The 17494-nt window shown below is 40.7% G+C and overlaps 1 protein-coding gene and 1 long non-coding RNA gene across 3 annotated transcripts in view; one reads left to right on the forward strand and one right to left on the reverse strand.

Annotated features, from left to right (window-relative positions):
* LOC117223214 (cholesterol transporter ABCA5) overlaps positions 1-15617 on the reverse strand; it is a 29035-nt gene extending 13418 nt beyond the window's left edge. The window contains exons 1-3 of one of the 2 annotated variants that reach the window (XM_033475398.2): positions 15322-15617; positions 8285-8453; positions 1809-1930 (exon numbers count right to left, since the gene is read on the reverse strand). In XM_033475398.2, the coding sequence (XP_033331289.2) occupies positions 1809-1930; positions 8285-8402 (240 nt within the window). In that variant the 5' untranslated portion in view covers positions 8403-8453; positions 15322-15617. The remainder of the gene's footprint in view (positions 1-1808; positions 1931-8284; positions 8454-15321) is intronic. The other variant, XM_033475400.2, reaches the window with a different exon arrangement.
* Positions 13899-14717, forward strand: LOC117223217 (uncharacterized). The gene is made up of 2 exons (XR_004490874.2): positions 13899-14296; positions 14356-14717. It is a non-coding gene; the product is annotated as an uncharacterized LOC117223217 (long non-coding RNA).
* Positions 15618-17494: the final 1877 nt, after the last annotated feature.

Below are 17494 nucleotides of genomic sequence, written 5' to 3' on the forward strand. Positions count from 1 at the left end.
AAGTAGAGGAGAGGAACCATGAACGGGACATTAATAGAGCGCGGATCTCTATGCAAAATAAAAATTTTCTTTACCGACTGCAGTAAACAAGAGCCAAACTGAAGTTCCCTTCTTTCCTTAACCAATTTAATAAGATGAAGACAATACGTAAACAATGTTAAATTTTGAGAATTTTCCTGATATTTTAAATTTCATCTACTAATTTTTACAATAAATGCATAAAATCGACGATCTAATAATAGGCGAGACCCTTGCTTTCATTTGCTGAATTGTCCGAATATTTTAGAAACGAGGTACGCCGAGGACAATGCAACATTTGAACAACGGCAACAGCCAACGAAAAGATTTCACGATGAAAAAATTCGTCCTAGTTGCATAGCATATGCACCATTAAGTAAGATACTCGTTTCGGAAAAACGTCTACCAATTTTCCCAGAAAAAATTCCGAGAAATCACGTTCGCCTCGGATCGTTAGCTAGACGGTTCTCCACGTTTAATTGAGTATCAAGATCGAAGCCGGACTTCGGCCACGTTCCAGATCGGCGTGTGCATCGAGTCGATCGGATATGTATTAGCGGATGTGAAAAAAGACAACGGCGGGAGGGGGGGGGGGCGAGATGACGAAAATATGGGCACACGAGACGCCAGGGAGCCAGGATTTGAATTCACGTGCGACGATTGCCGAGGAACCAGTGGTGGGAGGGGGGTGAAGGAAAAGAAAAGCGGAGCGAAGAATGGCGAAGAAGGAAACCCTGTTCGGGACGCGATTTTGATCGGATGGCGACGAAGTGACGGCACTCGCCCCGACGACACACGGGGCCAGCACTGGCAGCGAAGGGAGGGCGAGCTACCAATTCGTTTTCGGTGGGTGTTTTTGCGTGAGCTTCGTGCCAACTAGGCCAAGGGTCGGCCGGGTGGAGAACTTTTCTGTTTCCTACAAACTTTCCCGCATCCCTCGCCGCCGCCGCCACCCTGCTGCTTGATTTCGATGGCCCCGTGGTCGCGACGATGCTGGGACACAAAGGATAACGACGGCTACTTGACCAATGGCAACGGCTCCAGGATTCGATCCAATGATCGGGCGGCTAAGTAGCTGCACTTTACAGCTTACTTGCGACGCGGTATTTTGCAAGTTTGCGATCGAAACAAAACCATGCTTGTAATGTTGAATGAACAGATAGATGTTGTCCATTTTTTAGTGTTATTTTTAAATTTCGCGCCATTGAAATTTTTTTGTATCATACTGCTGTATATTATTCGACAAATTTGGTGAAGGTCGTGGAGAAGTTGGAAAACAATGTACAGAATATGGAAGAGCAAACTGTCCATCGAACATGCAAATCAAAAGAATAATTTAAAAAATTGTGAAGAAAGTAGTTCACCGTACAGTTTCGTAGAGTTTTCTTCAGAACGAACACTACGATGATTAAATAACTCATAAATGTATCTTTACAATCTGAATATAATGGAACTTCGATTATCCGAATTCAAAATTGATAATTAAGTTTTTTTATTTTCGATTAATTATTAATACAATAGGATAAAATGATAGGTCGAGGTTTGACCAAGATCCGTCTGTGTATAGTTTAATCGTTATTACTTGGAATAATAAAAAATCTAAACAATAAAAATCAAGGAAAATCCAGTTGAGTTAATCAAGATTCTACGTAATAGTCAATTAAATTATTTTAGCGATCCCTTATTTTGATACTTTCCGCAAACCTAGTGTTAATCGATGTTTCAAAACTATTGAAATCTCGACGGCGTTTTATATTTAATTGCGATTGAAAAAGGTGCATGCTACGTACCACCGTGGTCTTCCGTTTCTCTCGCTTCTTTAGCAACAGATTCCTCACGAGCATCGCTCGCAGCTGAGACAAGTAGACCCCGCACGAATCCATTCTGCGAGATGCACTCGTCCTCTCGATTTCTGCAACGGAAAGAGAAAAAAGGGGTGTCGTGTTAGATCCAATCGCAACGAGGGGACAACGTAGGAGCAAGTGCTCGTGAACGTTGAATAGACACACCGGGGACAATTTTTCTAGTGATCAGTGCAACGTGCACGTTTGTTTTATAACAAACGAGATAGCTCGTCGGAGGGTGCCAAGTTCGAGGCGCACCCTCTAACTTCGTTGCTTCGAGGCCAAGTCTATCGAACTCTTTGTGTTTGGGCGGCACGCCTTATCCTGCTCGGCTGGCTTTATTCAATTTAATCGACCTACTTTGTTGTTGCTATTGCGACAATCGTTTCAACTAGAAATTAAATAAAATGCTGTTTAACTTTATAGTTAAAGAATCTTTGCTGCTATGCAAACAATTCTTACGCAGTACGATTCTGCAGATTCTCTCGAATATAATGGTTTTTGTATTTTTATAAAGTACTCTGTGAACATTTAAACGCGTTCAAATAATGTTCAAAGAGCTAGACCCCACAATTTGTGCTAGACGAATCAAAAACAGGAAAAATTGACCACAATTCTTTTAATCTGCCTACTTTTAATCTACTCGTTTCTGGTGTAAATGCATGAACTCCACATCCTGGTAACGGCAATTAATTAACGTTCCGTAAACCACGGATGAAAGATTAAAAATATCTTTCTCAATTGTCGCAAAAATCCGAGCACATTTCCAGGTCCGGCTAAAAGAGCTGTATCGACGACAGCGAGCGTGTTAACCGAGAACTTCTCGGATCGCTCTCGGTGTCCTCTAAAACCGTTGGGGAACAATTTTTTCCCACATGAGCCGCAGCCACCTTTATCAAAGCATGCTGCAACGTCTGTTTCGCATAGAAAGAGTCGCGATGTGGTCGATAATTCGTCGTTTGCACTATTTAAGCGTTCGCGCGTGTAACAGCGAGCAATATGCCAGCGAATATGTCAAGGTCCTCGATATAGTGCTTAACCGTGGTCGTCGAAAAAAGAGGAAAAAGCGCAAGAGAGAGAAAAAGAGAGAAAAGAGAGGGAGAGAGAAAGAGAGAGAAAGAGAGGGAGAGAGAGGGAGAGAGAAAGAAAGAAAGAGAGAGAGAGGGAGAGAGAAAGAAAGAAAGAGAGAGAGAGAGAGAGAGAGAGAAAGAAAGAGAGCGAGAAAAACAGAGATAGGTAGATAGATACATAGATAGAGGGGGAGAGAGAGAGAGAGAGAGAGAGAGAGAGAATTAAGAAAAATAGCAGCTGGTTGTGTGTGCACCTGGTTCATTGTACGATATCGAACAAAAAGAATGGTGGTGCAACTAGAATCAGTTTGCGTATAGTGATCTAATGATCAGACCGCGGATCTTCGTGCGAAATAAAAATTGTCTTCATCACTGTCTTAAATTCTATTGTTAGTCTATTTTAGATTATTTTATTATTAGTACTGTCTATTCTATAATTCTCTATTTTTCCATAAATGCATAAAATTCGCAGTTTACTAATGATCACCAATAGCTCGTAACTAGCCGCTCCACTCATTGAACAGAAACGATTGTTCGAGCAGTGACTTTGCTAAATCCGTAGAACATTCAATTGAGGATTGAGGCGGTTGTAAGCAGAGAGGTGTAAATGAAAAAATTGGAAAAAAATGGAGATAAATGAATTTAGCACTAATTTACTTGATCGCAATAAGATATTAGTTAATTCGCCGATCTATGCTGCAATCTATCAACTTTCGTAATCGCGTTATTGTTTAGTAGGAACAAGATACAACTGCAATTGTCCGTGTTCTCGCTAATGAAACTTCCAAAGAGCGATTCCAGTTAAAACAGTGATCATCATTATGAACATCAACTGTTACGACCGCTATTATAAATAATTGCCGTCATTGTCGCGTATCTTCGCCTATTTCTCTCGGCATCATCGTTCCGTTGCGCGAACACAATGGGAAGAATAAAATCAAAGAGAATTTGACCGGGAGCGTAACAATAGTTGCAGCGAATTTGTATGACACTGTGCCCGGTTACGTGTGCCCAAGAGGATTATATAATTCAATCACGAATTCGCAAATATTTCGCTGCTGGATTTCCGCGACCTCCACCGGAAAAGGTGACATTTGGCTGTAAGATATTTTAGTATCCTCATTAATTTAAACGCAGAACGGTCTACTATAGTAGATGGTGCATCGAACTGGATACTCTATTTCTCGGTTCCAGCAACAGCGTTGCCTTCTAGTCTTGTAGTTGAATTTTAATTATTCAAGCTTCGTCCCTGGGACAAAAGCTCGACGATTCCATACGCGATGATCGACAGACAGACGCAGTTACATTCTAATTAACGTCAGATAAATCTGAGTCACCGTTTGCTTCGCGGTAAAAGGTAAGATGCACACGCATTCCTCGCCTCCGACTAGGCTCGTCGCAATTATCGCTGCCAATATTAATAACGACTTATGTCTATCGCGCGTTTTCTTCCTTTAATCGTTGGATCGTGTTCTACGAGAAGGTGTTGCATAATTCCGACTTCGTTTCGCATGTGTTTCTCAAGCATCAGTAGCGTTATATATATATACCACTATTCAAAGAAACAAAACACACTTGAAATACTAAATCGGAGAAAGAGATTGCAAACACAAATTCTAGTTCCGTACATTTAAATCCCTTTAATCTAGCAAATGCTTGAAACTCTGCTTACCCATTTTATTTCAAAATGTATCAAATCCTCAGCCCATAAATCAAAGTTTTTAAATAATACTGGTATCGATCGTTCACGTAAATAACGAAACAATAATTTTACAATTTTAGAAAATCAATGCATAACCGAGATATCATTAAAACGGTTCAATCGAGATCCGATATTATATTCGCGTCTCTCCAAATGAAATCCCAGTTTCTGCACACCGCTCGAAGAATTAAATGTACCGTGCTAAATAAGAGATTTTATTCGGAAAGTCACAGCGGCGGCTTAGGGATCGAAGTAATATTTCACCGACCATTGAATGGTTCAAAGTGAATTTTCGATTTAGGTCAAACTGACCCGAACGGTGCGCGAGGGTTGAATGTTAAAGATTGTGTAGAACGGAGCAGCGTTGGTGTGTATGCACAGATCGATCGGCTCGTAAACAAACGCCGGGTTCTCGGGTTCGAATTCTGCGCGCCAATATTATTTCACATAATTCTGATTGTATCTTGCCGAGCGATGTTGTGCAGAGAAAAGAAGGCAAACTTTCGAGAGAGAAAGAGAGAGAGAGAGAGAGAGAGAGAGAGAGAGAGAGAGAGAGAGAGAGAGAGAGGAAAGCTCGGCAAAGTTAAACTTGCACAGGTGTTTGATAATGAAATTGGTGTCACGAACCGTGAACTAATGTCTATACATGTACAGAGGCTACGTAGAAGTGATTCTCTCGAAGCGACGGCAACGTTTATCGCGAAACCTTCGTGGCTATCGATGGCCAATTTCTTCGCGAACGGACCTTCGATCCTACAACGATCCTACGAATCAATGAGGATACACTCGCGTTCATAAATAGCCCCGATAAGAAGCAGCTATGCAATATCCGAGCACCGAACTTTAAAGCTATTTAATTTAAATATCCAAACCAGACTGACATTTAATTATCGAATTTAATTTTTATTTTTTAGATTTTAAAGTAACTGTAAATATTAATTATAAATAAAATCTTACAACTAATTTTATATTTATAAAGCGATGATTAAATTTTAAATAATAATAATCATAATTAAGTTCGAAATTTTCATTTAAAATTTCATTAGAAACTCATTATAATTCAAATTTATATTAAAAATCAATTACAACTTACGACGAAAGTGAGTAACCGCGATATAAAACAATAAGAAAATGAAAGAACCGACGAGTACAAGAAAGAAAAATCGTAGAAAGCCATCAGTTTCTCGAAAGATCCACAGTCTATTCAACAGGATACGCCCTTATAACAAAACTGAGTAGCTGTAATATAAAACAGTGGTCCAAATAGAAGCACCGAAGAGTATAATAAGAAAGAGAAGTCGCAGAAGACCATCAGTTTCCACAAAGATCGACAATCGAAATTTTTAACGAACTTGGATACCTGCAACGCTAACGACAGTGCATTGTCCGTTAAACGAACGATGGCCAGTATACGCCAATAATATTGCACAAAGGGGATCGCACGACGCCTTTGGGAAACGGATTCCCGTGAAATCCCGCGTAAACGCGTTTCCCGTTCGCGGAGAACGAAAGAAAATGGAACGTTGCGTGAAGGGACTTACATGAATCACGTGCAGGTCGACAGTTCTATCGCAAGGGGCGACTCTAATCGGCCGTGCCCTCTTCCCGATCGAAATTGGTAGTGTGGCTGGTGTTGCCGCAGGTGCCAGTGCCGTTGCCGTTCCTACCGTACCCGATTCCGATCGATTGTAATTCGCGAGGGGACGTACTACGAGCTGCGACAACGGCATCGCGATGAACGACGACGGTGCATCGCCGATATGCGTGTGCAGTGCCGCTGCTGCTCCTCGCCATCCTCGGCACCGACAGCGATTACTGGCGAGTCCCGAGTCACTGCAAATTCACCAAACATAATTTCGGTTTTACTCGGGACACCGTTCCACGGCGTTTTTTCACCGTTCAAACCCCGTCGACAATCGAACTGACCGACGCCATTCCGTGAGGGAGGGGAGGGGGGAGGGGGGTGGATAGAGAGCTCTAACTATGGAACATTAATCTTCGCCGCGATCGACTCTGTCCAATTGGATTTTTCACTCGTTTCTTTCGCGTTCGAGCCACCGAAATACAGTGGCCGAAATAGTAATAGTTTCGTCTCATTTTTGTGATATAATGTTTATTTAATAGGGCTATCGTATCGATATTAGAAAAATTTGGAAATTTTGTGCAAAATAAATGTGGGAGCATTTAATATTTTTTTATATTTTGTGTTTACAGAATTATCGTAAACGCGATTAGGTAATAATTAATTACGAGGAAAACTTAATATGAGTCGAGATTGTGAAAGATCAATGAACTTTTCATAGAATTGAGATAAAACGATGAATTTTGTTTACGTTATACTGCTGAAATATATTGCAGAATAAGGGAAAAATAGGGGGAACGTGGTATGAACATTTTTTAACATTGACAATTTCTGTTAAACTTAAAATATTCCAAGAAAATTGTGATTTTTCCAATAATCCGTACAGTTAGATTTTTTTACGACATGTTATACATCGTTTTCCGTAGATATTAACACGTTGATTTCAAAACCGAAATTTATCTACCACTTCAGAATTTTGAAAAAATATCGGTTTAAGTAGAAAACATTATTAAGTGGAAAGAACCTACGAAGATTATTTCGGCCACTGTATGATACTTTCCAGCTACTTAGTGTTAAGACTCGAGTTCTCGATATAATAACGAAGAATAACGAGTTCGACTCGCGATGAAGATTTCAAACAGAATCTACCAAATATTTATTCCTTTATTTATTCAACGGGTAAGAGAACCGTTTATACTTCAAATATAACTGCTATTAATTTCATTCAAATCGAAATAAAATTTGTTCTTTTCCCTATTCCCCAAATCTGTTTTATACGTATGCACGCAGTTTAACGCGTTACCATAGTTGCGCATGTGTGACGTTCAGGATCCCGTGATTTCTACAAAGATAGTCGAATTAATATTATGCACGTTGCTATTTAGAGTCATAGCACCTGGCATAATATTTAAGAAGTCTACAGCTCTTGTTTGCTAAGTTGTCTTAGTGATTCACAACGGAGGCACGTTACGTTTAACAATGGAGATAAGCAGCGAAACTAATACTGCTAGCGAACGCTAAAGAATGCAAGGAGATCCACATATTAAAACGATCGATAAATATTTGTTCTAGTATTGTAACGAAAATGTTAATTTTTAAGCGCGCTGCGTAACTTAATCGTTCGTTATTGACTCGAAAAGATCACAATCGTTTCATAGGAGATCAAAACTCTGTTTTAAACGTTCCATTTTAATGAAAAAATGGAAGCTGGAAAATTAATTTCTACGCTAATTCGATTTAGTTTAGTAAAAAATGCTACAAAAAGATATATTTCCAAAACTTATTTGAAATATTATTAACATTGTACTTGGTTTTCAGCTAAATGCACACCCTTAACAGACGAACGTGCTTCAACAGTTCCGATGGACGAAAAATACTATAAAAAGAACGAACATCGTCCGTTTTTAGTTTTGATCTTTAAACGCTTTCAGAAGTGAGAAATAGGAGGGTAGGTCCCGTTACACGGGCGACATCGTTTTATAATGATGGAAAGGGTGGTGAACAAAGCGTGATTAGAGGGTGGATACACTGTGGATAATTAAGGGCTGTTAGGTAACACGATACTCACGTTTGGCCGCGGTAAGATCAAGCCAGTCCCTGGTCGACGAACGCGATCCGGTGAACCGAGCCGTGGACCAGGGAAACGACGCTTTTCTTGTCCCCTTAACCCTTCCTGTTTGCTCCATCCATATGGATTACGCTCGAATAGAAATCGAGGGCGAGACTTTGCCTCTCATCTGCGAACGAACAACGAACAGAACAAATCGTTATCCAGCCTGGATCGAATAGATCGCGATCGGAACCGTCCATAAAACAGGAATCTCCTGTCGACGATTCAGGACGTAATTAGTTTGGCAAAAAATTCTCCGGTCAAACGGAAATCTTGCTCGTAAAAACCCATTCTCTCCCTGGACATTAATTTGAAAAGTTCGCGAACGCGTACTCGCACGGTTCCGATTAAAGCGAAAGCCGCGACAGTTGGGGAGAAAGCTAATTTCGTTAAAATTTTTATGAGAAAAGCTAGTTTTATTAAACGTAATCGCACCTTTCGCAAAACATCTTCATTACCAATTTCAACTGGATATCTTGTAGTGGGTCACCTGAATGTTTCACTAGAGAACAATGAAGTTTTTAATGGAATTGTTCGAAACGCTGATGCTTGCGGAAAAATCAAAATTTCGAAAAACCTCTGTGATAATATTTATATTCTTTTATTTCGGAGCATTTATTAATCAGCAAACTGTAGATTGTATGCATTTATTGTACAAATTAGTAGACGACATTTAAAACCTCAGAAAAATTTAAAAAAAATTAACATTGTTTATGTATCATTTTCAACTTACTAAAATGATTAAAGAAAGAAAGGTTTATTAATAAGTTACGAACCAGGCAGTTTTTGTCTACATTTTTTGCGAGACCTTCGCTTAACTTGCCACCGTGTCTCCAAATATCGATATTTTTTAACGAAACTTTCAGAAAGTTTACTTTAAAGCATGCACTATAAAAAGATATTTCGCTAGAAGTTCGATAACATTTAAAAAAAAACACACCCTAAAGCTGTCTCCAGCACGGTCAGCCACATTGCATATGTTTCGTTTAGACTTTCACAGTATTGTCATATTCCCCCTTTGGTTGTCCCTAGAATTCTGACTCACAGGTATTGCGGGACAATAATGGCACAAAGGGCCGGAGCTCCGAACACACGCGAGCTTGAACGGAATAATTATTAATGTCCGCGGTCGCAGTTCCCGTGGGATCGTGGTAAACTTTTTCCGATTGTCCGTCTAATAAAATTACACGTCTCTCAGGAAAGTTTGCCGGCCGATTGCCGGCAAACAGACGTTGCTCAGACAGACGACTCCCGCAGGACAGACACCGTGCGTTTCAACGTGCGTTCGTTAAAGGCTCGCTTTCGTGAACGACTTAGGAGGGTGCGCACCCCCACGACGCGCGCCCGTACATAATAAATGAAATGTACAGGCCATGGATATATATATAGTTGTAATTAAGATATAAATACCGGTGTGTCCACTCTCGTTCGAACAGATGGTGTCCCTTCTAATTATTTATTTGTCCATGCAGTACGAACCGCACCAAACATAGATCGTGAATAACCCCCGAAGAATGTCTCTCTATCCTATCTCTGCTTGGGGATGACTTTCCTAAATTGGAAAGATCGTGGAATAGCCATTTTTAGCCCTGATTCTATTGTGCTTCTTCGATGCAGCCTTCATCCATTTGCTCGGAATTGCAGAACCATTACTTATTCAGACTCGCTTTAAGATTTAATAGACTAAATGACAATGGCGTTACGTGTAAAGAATATAACCTTGACAATAAAGAACATTACCTTGACAATTGTCTTCTAAATAATAATTTTATAAGATCGTAATAATACATTTTATAAGATAGTGAAAATAATTAATTGTCTTCTAAATAATAATTTTATAAAATGGTGATAAGAAATTTATAACTGTTGATTTTATTTCGATATTATAATTTCATGTGGACTGAATATAGCAAATATATTTCTCTATTCTAATCAACTTTTATAATGTATGTACCGATGTTTTTAACGGAAGATGAGATATCAGTACTGATTCATCACGCTATAATTAGGCTGTGGATTTTATAAATATGAGACAGTCAAACTTTTTGGTTGTTATACAAGAATGAAATTTGTATTTCTCATTTTAGTTGATAAAAGTAGATCGTGGATTTTTACGGATTCGAGAGATGAATGATGAAGTGAAACCTTTTCTTTATCTCGCTTATGACATTTAACTCCGGTGTAAGCAAAACAAACGAGCATAATTCGAACCGATTCGCCGATGCTAGTCGGCCGACCGAGTCGCAATTAATTATTGCGAGTTGATCTTGGCTTGATCGGATGATCGAGAATTAACATATTGAGGCTGGTTCGTCGCCGGCTGGTAACTAACTGATTAACTGCTCGGACAGACGGGGCTGAGTTGATTGAAACGAATTCGTCGGTGCACATTGAATTAGAAATGCTAGAGCTGGAAAGGGAAGAGAACCTGGCTCTGTACGTGCACACGATTCTTCGCTAGGAGAACAGCCCGGGTACCTTTAACGAAGTGGATCTGCCGTCGAGCACATCCACCGGATGTAGACACTTGCCGGCGTATAAATAATAAATACGAAATACATGCCAGGCTCCGGTCAGGCATACAGGGTCGTCACCCCACGAGACACCGAGGGTTGGCCGGCTAAGAAACAAACGATTAGGCGAACTGACGACGCCATTGCGGTTCCCTATGCATCCTAGATGATGTTTCTATGGAGAACGAATCGTCAACTTTCCGACAGTGCGACTAGAAACTCGCCGACTTAGTGCCACTATTAGAGTATAATTATTAGAGTCGAAATACAGCTCATTAAAATGATCTAACCACACGAATTGCATTAAATTGCATTAGCAAAGATCTGTTAGTCGACCAATTGTTACTTTTCAGAAACCTGCGATATAGGTAAGGGTTAACTAACAATTAAGATAAATTGGAATGTAATCTATTAATTTCTTGTAAAATTATTCCTCAACGAAATGATTATTTTTGATAGGTAAACAATGGGACCAAAACAGATGAAATGGTACAAGCCTTCTACTAAGCAACCCTTATGAATGGACTGTGGATTTTTATGTATTTTGTGGCAATAAATTTAAAAAATTGTCACAAATGTATAAGCGTCATGGATGCTAGAAATCAAGCAGAAGATTAAGTACTCAATAAAATGTCTTTATCGCGTTCTGCGTTGTACCTGCTCGAACGTTTCTAGTAACAGAACTGCATTGAAGTTGTAGACACAAGAGACGCATAACGATACTGGTTTGTGAAACGCAATCCTCCGGGATTTCTTTTCGAATCCAGCCATTCTCTGTCTGCAGAAACCAGTAAAACGTATCATTCGATTTGCTTTAGTTGCGCAGCCACCGTGAACGATCCAGGAGATTGTTATATTTATATGGAACACATGTAATTTATCTCCAAGATAATCAAACGGCAAATAGCCGCGGGGCTTAATGAAAGGTACAGGAAAATTGAACGAAAAGGAACAAAGGAGACGATGGGCGGCGGTAAGTCCGTTGTTTGCGGTGTAATAAATTAGAAAGGGGCTCGGCGATTAAGCCTATTAAAAGCTATGCCGTGTAAATTACCCTGATCGAATTCTGAGATAATTAAGCCTCAATGTCGGGCTCAGATATACACTATTAATCTACTTATCCTTTCGCTTTGTTTATTGAGCAAATAATTTTAAATAGCTTTTCTTTCTTACCAGTGTGCATACGAGTTTAAAATGGCATGATAACGTGTTCGGATAAGGGGAGTTCGTATAAATGAAGTTCTACTGTGCTAACGGGGGTTAAATCTGCGAAGACAGGGGTGTACGAAGAAGCCAGTACGTGAGCGTATAATCTCGAAGCACTACAAAGACCCTAAGAGATTACTTGTTGCGGTGCATACTCGTTGCACAGGTATCCAGGGCATTTAATCGCATCAACCAAAAATCGCGTAAGTCATGAACACGCCGCAAAAGAAAGCTTCTTAATACGATGGCAGACAACTCGTTCTTGTCCCGATTCGAAGTTCCTAACAGAAACGATACACATATTTCTACGCTTCACTTTTCTGCAATATTCTCTTATTATTTAAATATGGGTTACTTTCTGTGCTGTTCTTTATACTACTAGTTAAGAAAATTGTTCGAAAAAATTCTTAGAAAAAATATCTCAATAAGATTCATTCGTCTCGATAACGTTTATCAATTCGTACATCCACCAAACCATCTATATTGAAGAACGCTTCCAATAACTCAAGTAGTGAAACATAAAATAAGTCATCCGGTTATATATATATTAAGAAAGCGATACAGGCGATACCATATGTTGGTACTGTCAGGTCCTAGAGAGTTCTCGTTTATCGACGCGATCACCGGGAATCAAAGTTGCTATCAGCAACAATTTTCTGAATGGAGGTAAAGATTTCTTATCAGTCTCCCTCTCGAACAGTCGACAAATCGATAATTTACTATTGTGCCGATGCGAAACTTTTCGCCGCACTGCCTCTCTTTTTACTTGCCCATTTGTAACCACGATCTATCTACGTATTCACAAACTTTGGTCGTTATCTTGCGTCACCTTCATCTTCCCGCACCATCATTTCTGGGCCGGTTTCCTTTAGAACAAGATAAACAATGATTCCTCTTTAATGTTTATATCGTAAAACACAATTACGGTTACTCACTGCGTCTTCGATCACGAGTCCGCAATTGACCTCTTTCTATTTAGATACACCCGTCCAGGTATATGCTTGAGTTGTAAATAAGCTTGACAAATATCGTCACATAAAGATGATAATGCATTCGAAACAGAATACAACTATGAGCTGGTCTAAAAGATTTCGAAACAATCGAAGCGAGTGTTATAGACCAACATGTCGCGATATAGACCGGTGCAGTGTCAACGATAAGAATACTATTGAAACATTTCGAAACATTTGGTAGAATTCGTAGTTCGACATTTATTTACAGCCCGAATTTCTATACATATACCTTGAACGGTTGTATCTACTCAACGGCTGACTCACCACCGGATAAAGTGTCAGTCGAAAAGCATAATTGCCTCGAGGGGTCTGGCAAAGCAAAGAAAAGCGCCACTTCCTACCGGAAATCCTACCTTAGTCGGGTGTTCACTGATTAATTTAGGTCGCAGAGCTTCACCAATCCTTCCGTACTTCCATTTTCCTTCCCCCGATCTTTGCGGAACAAAAGGTTAAATTATCACTGTGCAGACCTTTCACTATCACTTTGACATCACATTATATCGACAATCCGTATGCACTTTGCGGTCTTGTATATCGATCAGGAAACGCACTGTCCGCATATACAAATCATGATCGCACGATTTCCGTATCTTATGCGTTCCTAGTTTCTTTCCGTTCTTCGTCTCTCCAGCTAGTCACGATCAAGATAGAAAGAGAAAGAAGAGAGACAAGGAGAGAACGACATAGAGAGAGAGAAAGAGAGAGGGAGAGGGAGGGAGGGAGAGCGAGCGAGCGAACGAGAGAGAGAGAGAGAGAGAGAGAGAGAGAGAGAGTACCACGTCGAGTCGGGGTCTATCGACCGGTGAGAATCGTAGGGCGGAAGAGGGTCAGAGACGCGGAACACACGAAAAATTCCGCACGATTATGGCTCCCATATTTACACACACCCTAGCACGATCCCAGTCTCGGCTAATCACAGCCTGATGCACACACGTATAGTTTTCGGCCCGGTCAACGAGTTATAATTCATTTAGGATGCGTTTAAAGCGATTATCGCTCGTGCACTGGTACGCAGAGGTCGCTAAACGTCGCCCGCCCGTGCTTCGGCTAATAATCCGCTTAATCGTCCTTGTCGTTAGCATCTTCGTGGGCGATCGACAATTTCGCAGTTGCAGTTCATCACCTCCGATCACCGGGCCGGCCTGTCGGAGAGCTATCAATGGTTCTCCATAGACGATCGACTCGCTTCCGTCTTCGATTCTCATTCAAGCAGCGCAGCCTGCTGAAACCAATCTATCGTAGGTCCTCTCTTTTCCATGCGAAGCAAACTTTTTGTTTAACATGCCACTATATCCAGAGGCGCATTGCACCGTAAAAGTAAACGACCAGCTCCTCTGGGTCGTGACCAGCCGTGAACACGACGAAGATGCACTTCCGGTTTGCTTTCCTCTACACATTTCTGGGATCAATCTACGGCAACACCGTTGATCCGGCATCAACGGAATTGTGTCTCGAGAGCCTGACCAGCGTCGAGTAAAATGCTATTTGAAATACTGAATGATCTATTTTACGTGGAACTATAAAAATAAATGTCTGTCATCGTATATTGTATTCGAACGGCGCTCTCGACAATGCAATACTACGTTCGCATATTCTTTGAACTTATTGTTATTACCAAGAAATATTTCGAATTATTTGAATAGAAAATATTTCATCCGCTTTCGATTGAGAACAATTATCTAATTCGAACTGCACTGCACGCAAATAGCTGGGACGTCTAGCGTCTGAATTGTATCCACTCCGGTACTTCCAGGTAAAGGGTTTGTGTGCCCTCTGATATGCGAATCTGGGAAAGATGGGCGCACGCGTGCACGCGAACGAAAACGGTTATCGAAACCGAGTGGAATTGGCGGTGTGCGAGATGAGGAACTGCGAGTGTAACGTGTTAGAGAATCGACCAGGATCGTTTTAAACGTCACAGAACATAAATAGTTGAAAGACGAGTCAGAGAGGAATGAACGCGTGAAATGAGAAGTGGGATGGGAAGGGGGTGGAGCAGAAGTAATAAGACAGTAATAAGACAGTGAAAAAAAAACAGGGAAAAATATACGTTATATCACATTTCCAGTCTTATTAACTGCCATCTCTCTCACTCTGTCCGCCTCTCTCACCCCACGCTCCCTTTCTCACTCTCTCTCTCTCTCTCTCTCTCACACACACACACACACACAGACAGCTCCCGCTTCACTTCACACGAAAATCGATCCACACCGGCCAAGCCAGCAGTCCAAGTCAGAACTGTAACCTCATAATGCAACATTACCTTATTGTCCCTCGCATCGGCCGGCAATCGTCGTACAGAAGGATTCTTAGAAGAACACAAGCGACGGTAGCTCATCGACCGGTGTGAACGAGTTCTCTAGCTGACATTCGTTCTCACTGGTGCGAACTCTTCTATCACACTCAAAGAACTGTTCACGCGAATGATAAAGACACAAAAACTTTAGCGACGATACACCGCGATCGAAACGATCGCGAATACAATGAGACGAAAATAAATCGCGTCTATAATCGGACCAGACGCACACCAGTCAGCCGACGACGCCAGACTGCGCGAGAGCGCCACCTCTCTCTCATCTACTTTCTGTATTCCGCTTCATCCCCACTACTACCCTTGTATCGTTTTACAGTGGCTGTCTCTCTCTCTTGCTCCGCCCTTTCTTGTCCGTTCTTTCTCCCTTCCTATCACCCTTTTATCTTCTTCTACCCCCTGAACCATGGCTTTATTGTCTAATCCAAGCCGCTATAATTTCTTGATTGAGTATACCCATTGGTTCTTACCTCAACGCGCCTGTTACCTATGACCTCTCCGTGTCGGAAGTTTCCGGTGTACCGTTTGCAATTTTTTGACACCGATCATTATCAAACTACACTGTTTATACGCCTTGAAATTCTCATTCTCTCGTTTCACGCAAATCTATTTTTCGTGCATATATCCTTACCACGTTTCCATTTTGCTCTCTTTCCCTCGCTGTCCTGTCCGTTCGTATCCCGCGCAGGCGCGTCACACGTTGCCTTCGTAGACGGACCGCGTCTGCGTTCTTCCTACACTCTTTGTCCTGCCAATTCTTTCCGTACTCACCCTCCTTGTTCATCTTAATACCATTCGTTGGAGCGGCATGATCTGGAGGTAATTACCCAACCGTTCCACCCTCGCATGTTGGGAATACGCTATACCGCCTGCTGACATCAACCGGCGGATGGCGACACGCGCTCCCATCCTATCGTCGGAGGACATGTGACCGTGCAGGGGTAAATTATGCATCTTTCGAGTGGTACTGATATTCCGGACGCAACCAGATTTCATGAATAAAATGCGACACGAGCATACGACATCCTGCGTTGTTTCTGTTCGTTAGCATATTCAGTGCCTCGCTTGCCGTAAATGTTCCAAGCAAACGCATCTTCGTTTATGGAGGTTCAATTTTTTTTATATTTTTATAAAGATGGCGCTGACGATCAAAACAAAAGAAGACGCGAGTCAAAAAGGCTTTGAATATAGGTATATGTAGTATACCACGATCTTGTTTAGCCAAGATAATTTGCAACTGTTTATTAAGAAACGATTTTTGAACATCACAATAATCTGTCTAATGACCATGTTATTTTTCTTTTTAACAAAATGTTTTGCAAGGAAATGATAGTTTGTATTTGATAAATAAAAAACTACGATACAGTCTGTTACAGATTGATATCATGCTATTAGTCCACGACAAGATCAATCTGGTATAGTTACAATATCAGTCGACCGAATAATGATATATCGTTGTGAATAGATAACTGTTGATCTATAATTATAGTGTAGAGTGGAGACACGAGTATTTCGTGTTGAAAGGATATTTATTGAAGTTTTCAAGTATCTTTGAGTATGCCAGTGAACTGTGCTTTGTACAAATTTCCGGCTGCTCTGCCAGGATAATATCGAATATTTACTTTCAAGGAGTGCGATGCTCGCTATATTATTGATGCACTCTCCTTGTAGGCTCCTTCAATCGAGAATCAACTACAATTTCACTGTTCGATGTCCCTCAGTGGGCACTACCCTTTCCAGAATGTATATGTACATGCTATGTATATATAATATATTCTACCAAGTGTTCAACACTTTCTTAATTAATTTTCTCTAAACAATTTTATTGTTATTACTGGAAATATTATTTGGAAAGGAAAATTAAATAATAGTAGAAAATTATAGTGATTGGAAGGCTGTAGATTGAAGAAATCATAAATTATGTATCTCAGGACACGAATGAGTAGCAAAACGAAATTGATAGAAAGGATCGTCTAAAATACGACTGACATTTAGGTGTGGTCTATTCGAGATGAATTCACTATGTTCTGATTAGGGAACCGGCGCTCCTAAAATGATTTCGTCATTAAAGAGCACGGAATCAATACCAGTGTTGTAATAAAAAAGACAACGTTACGTGAATCAG

This window comes from Megalopta genalis, chromosome 1 (genome assembly GCF_051020955.1).
Source record: "Megalopta genalis isolate 19385.01 chromosome 1, iyMegGena1_principal, whole genome shotgun sequence".
NCBI lineage: Eukaryota > Metazoa > Arthropoda > Insecta > Hymenoptera > Halictidae > Megalopta > Megalopta genalis.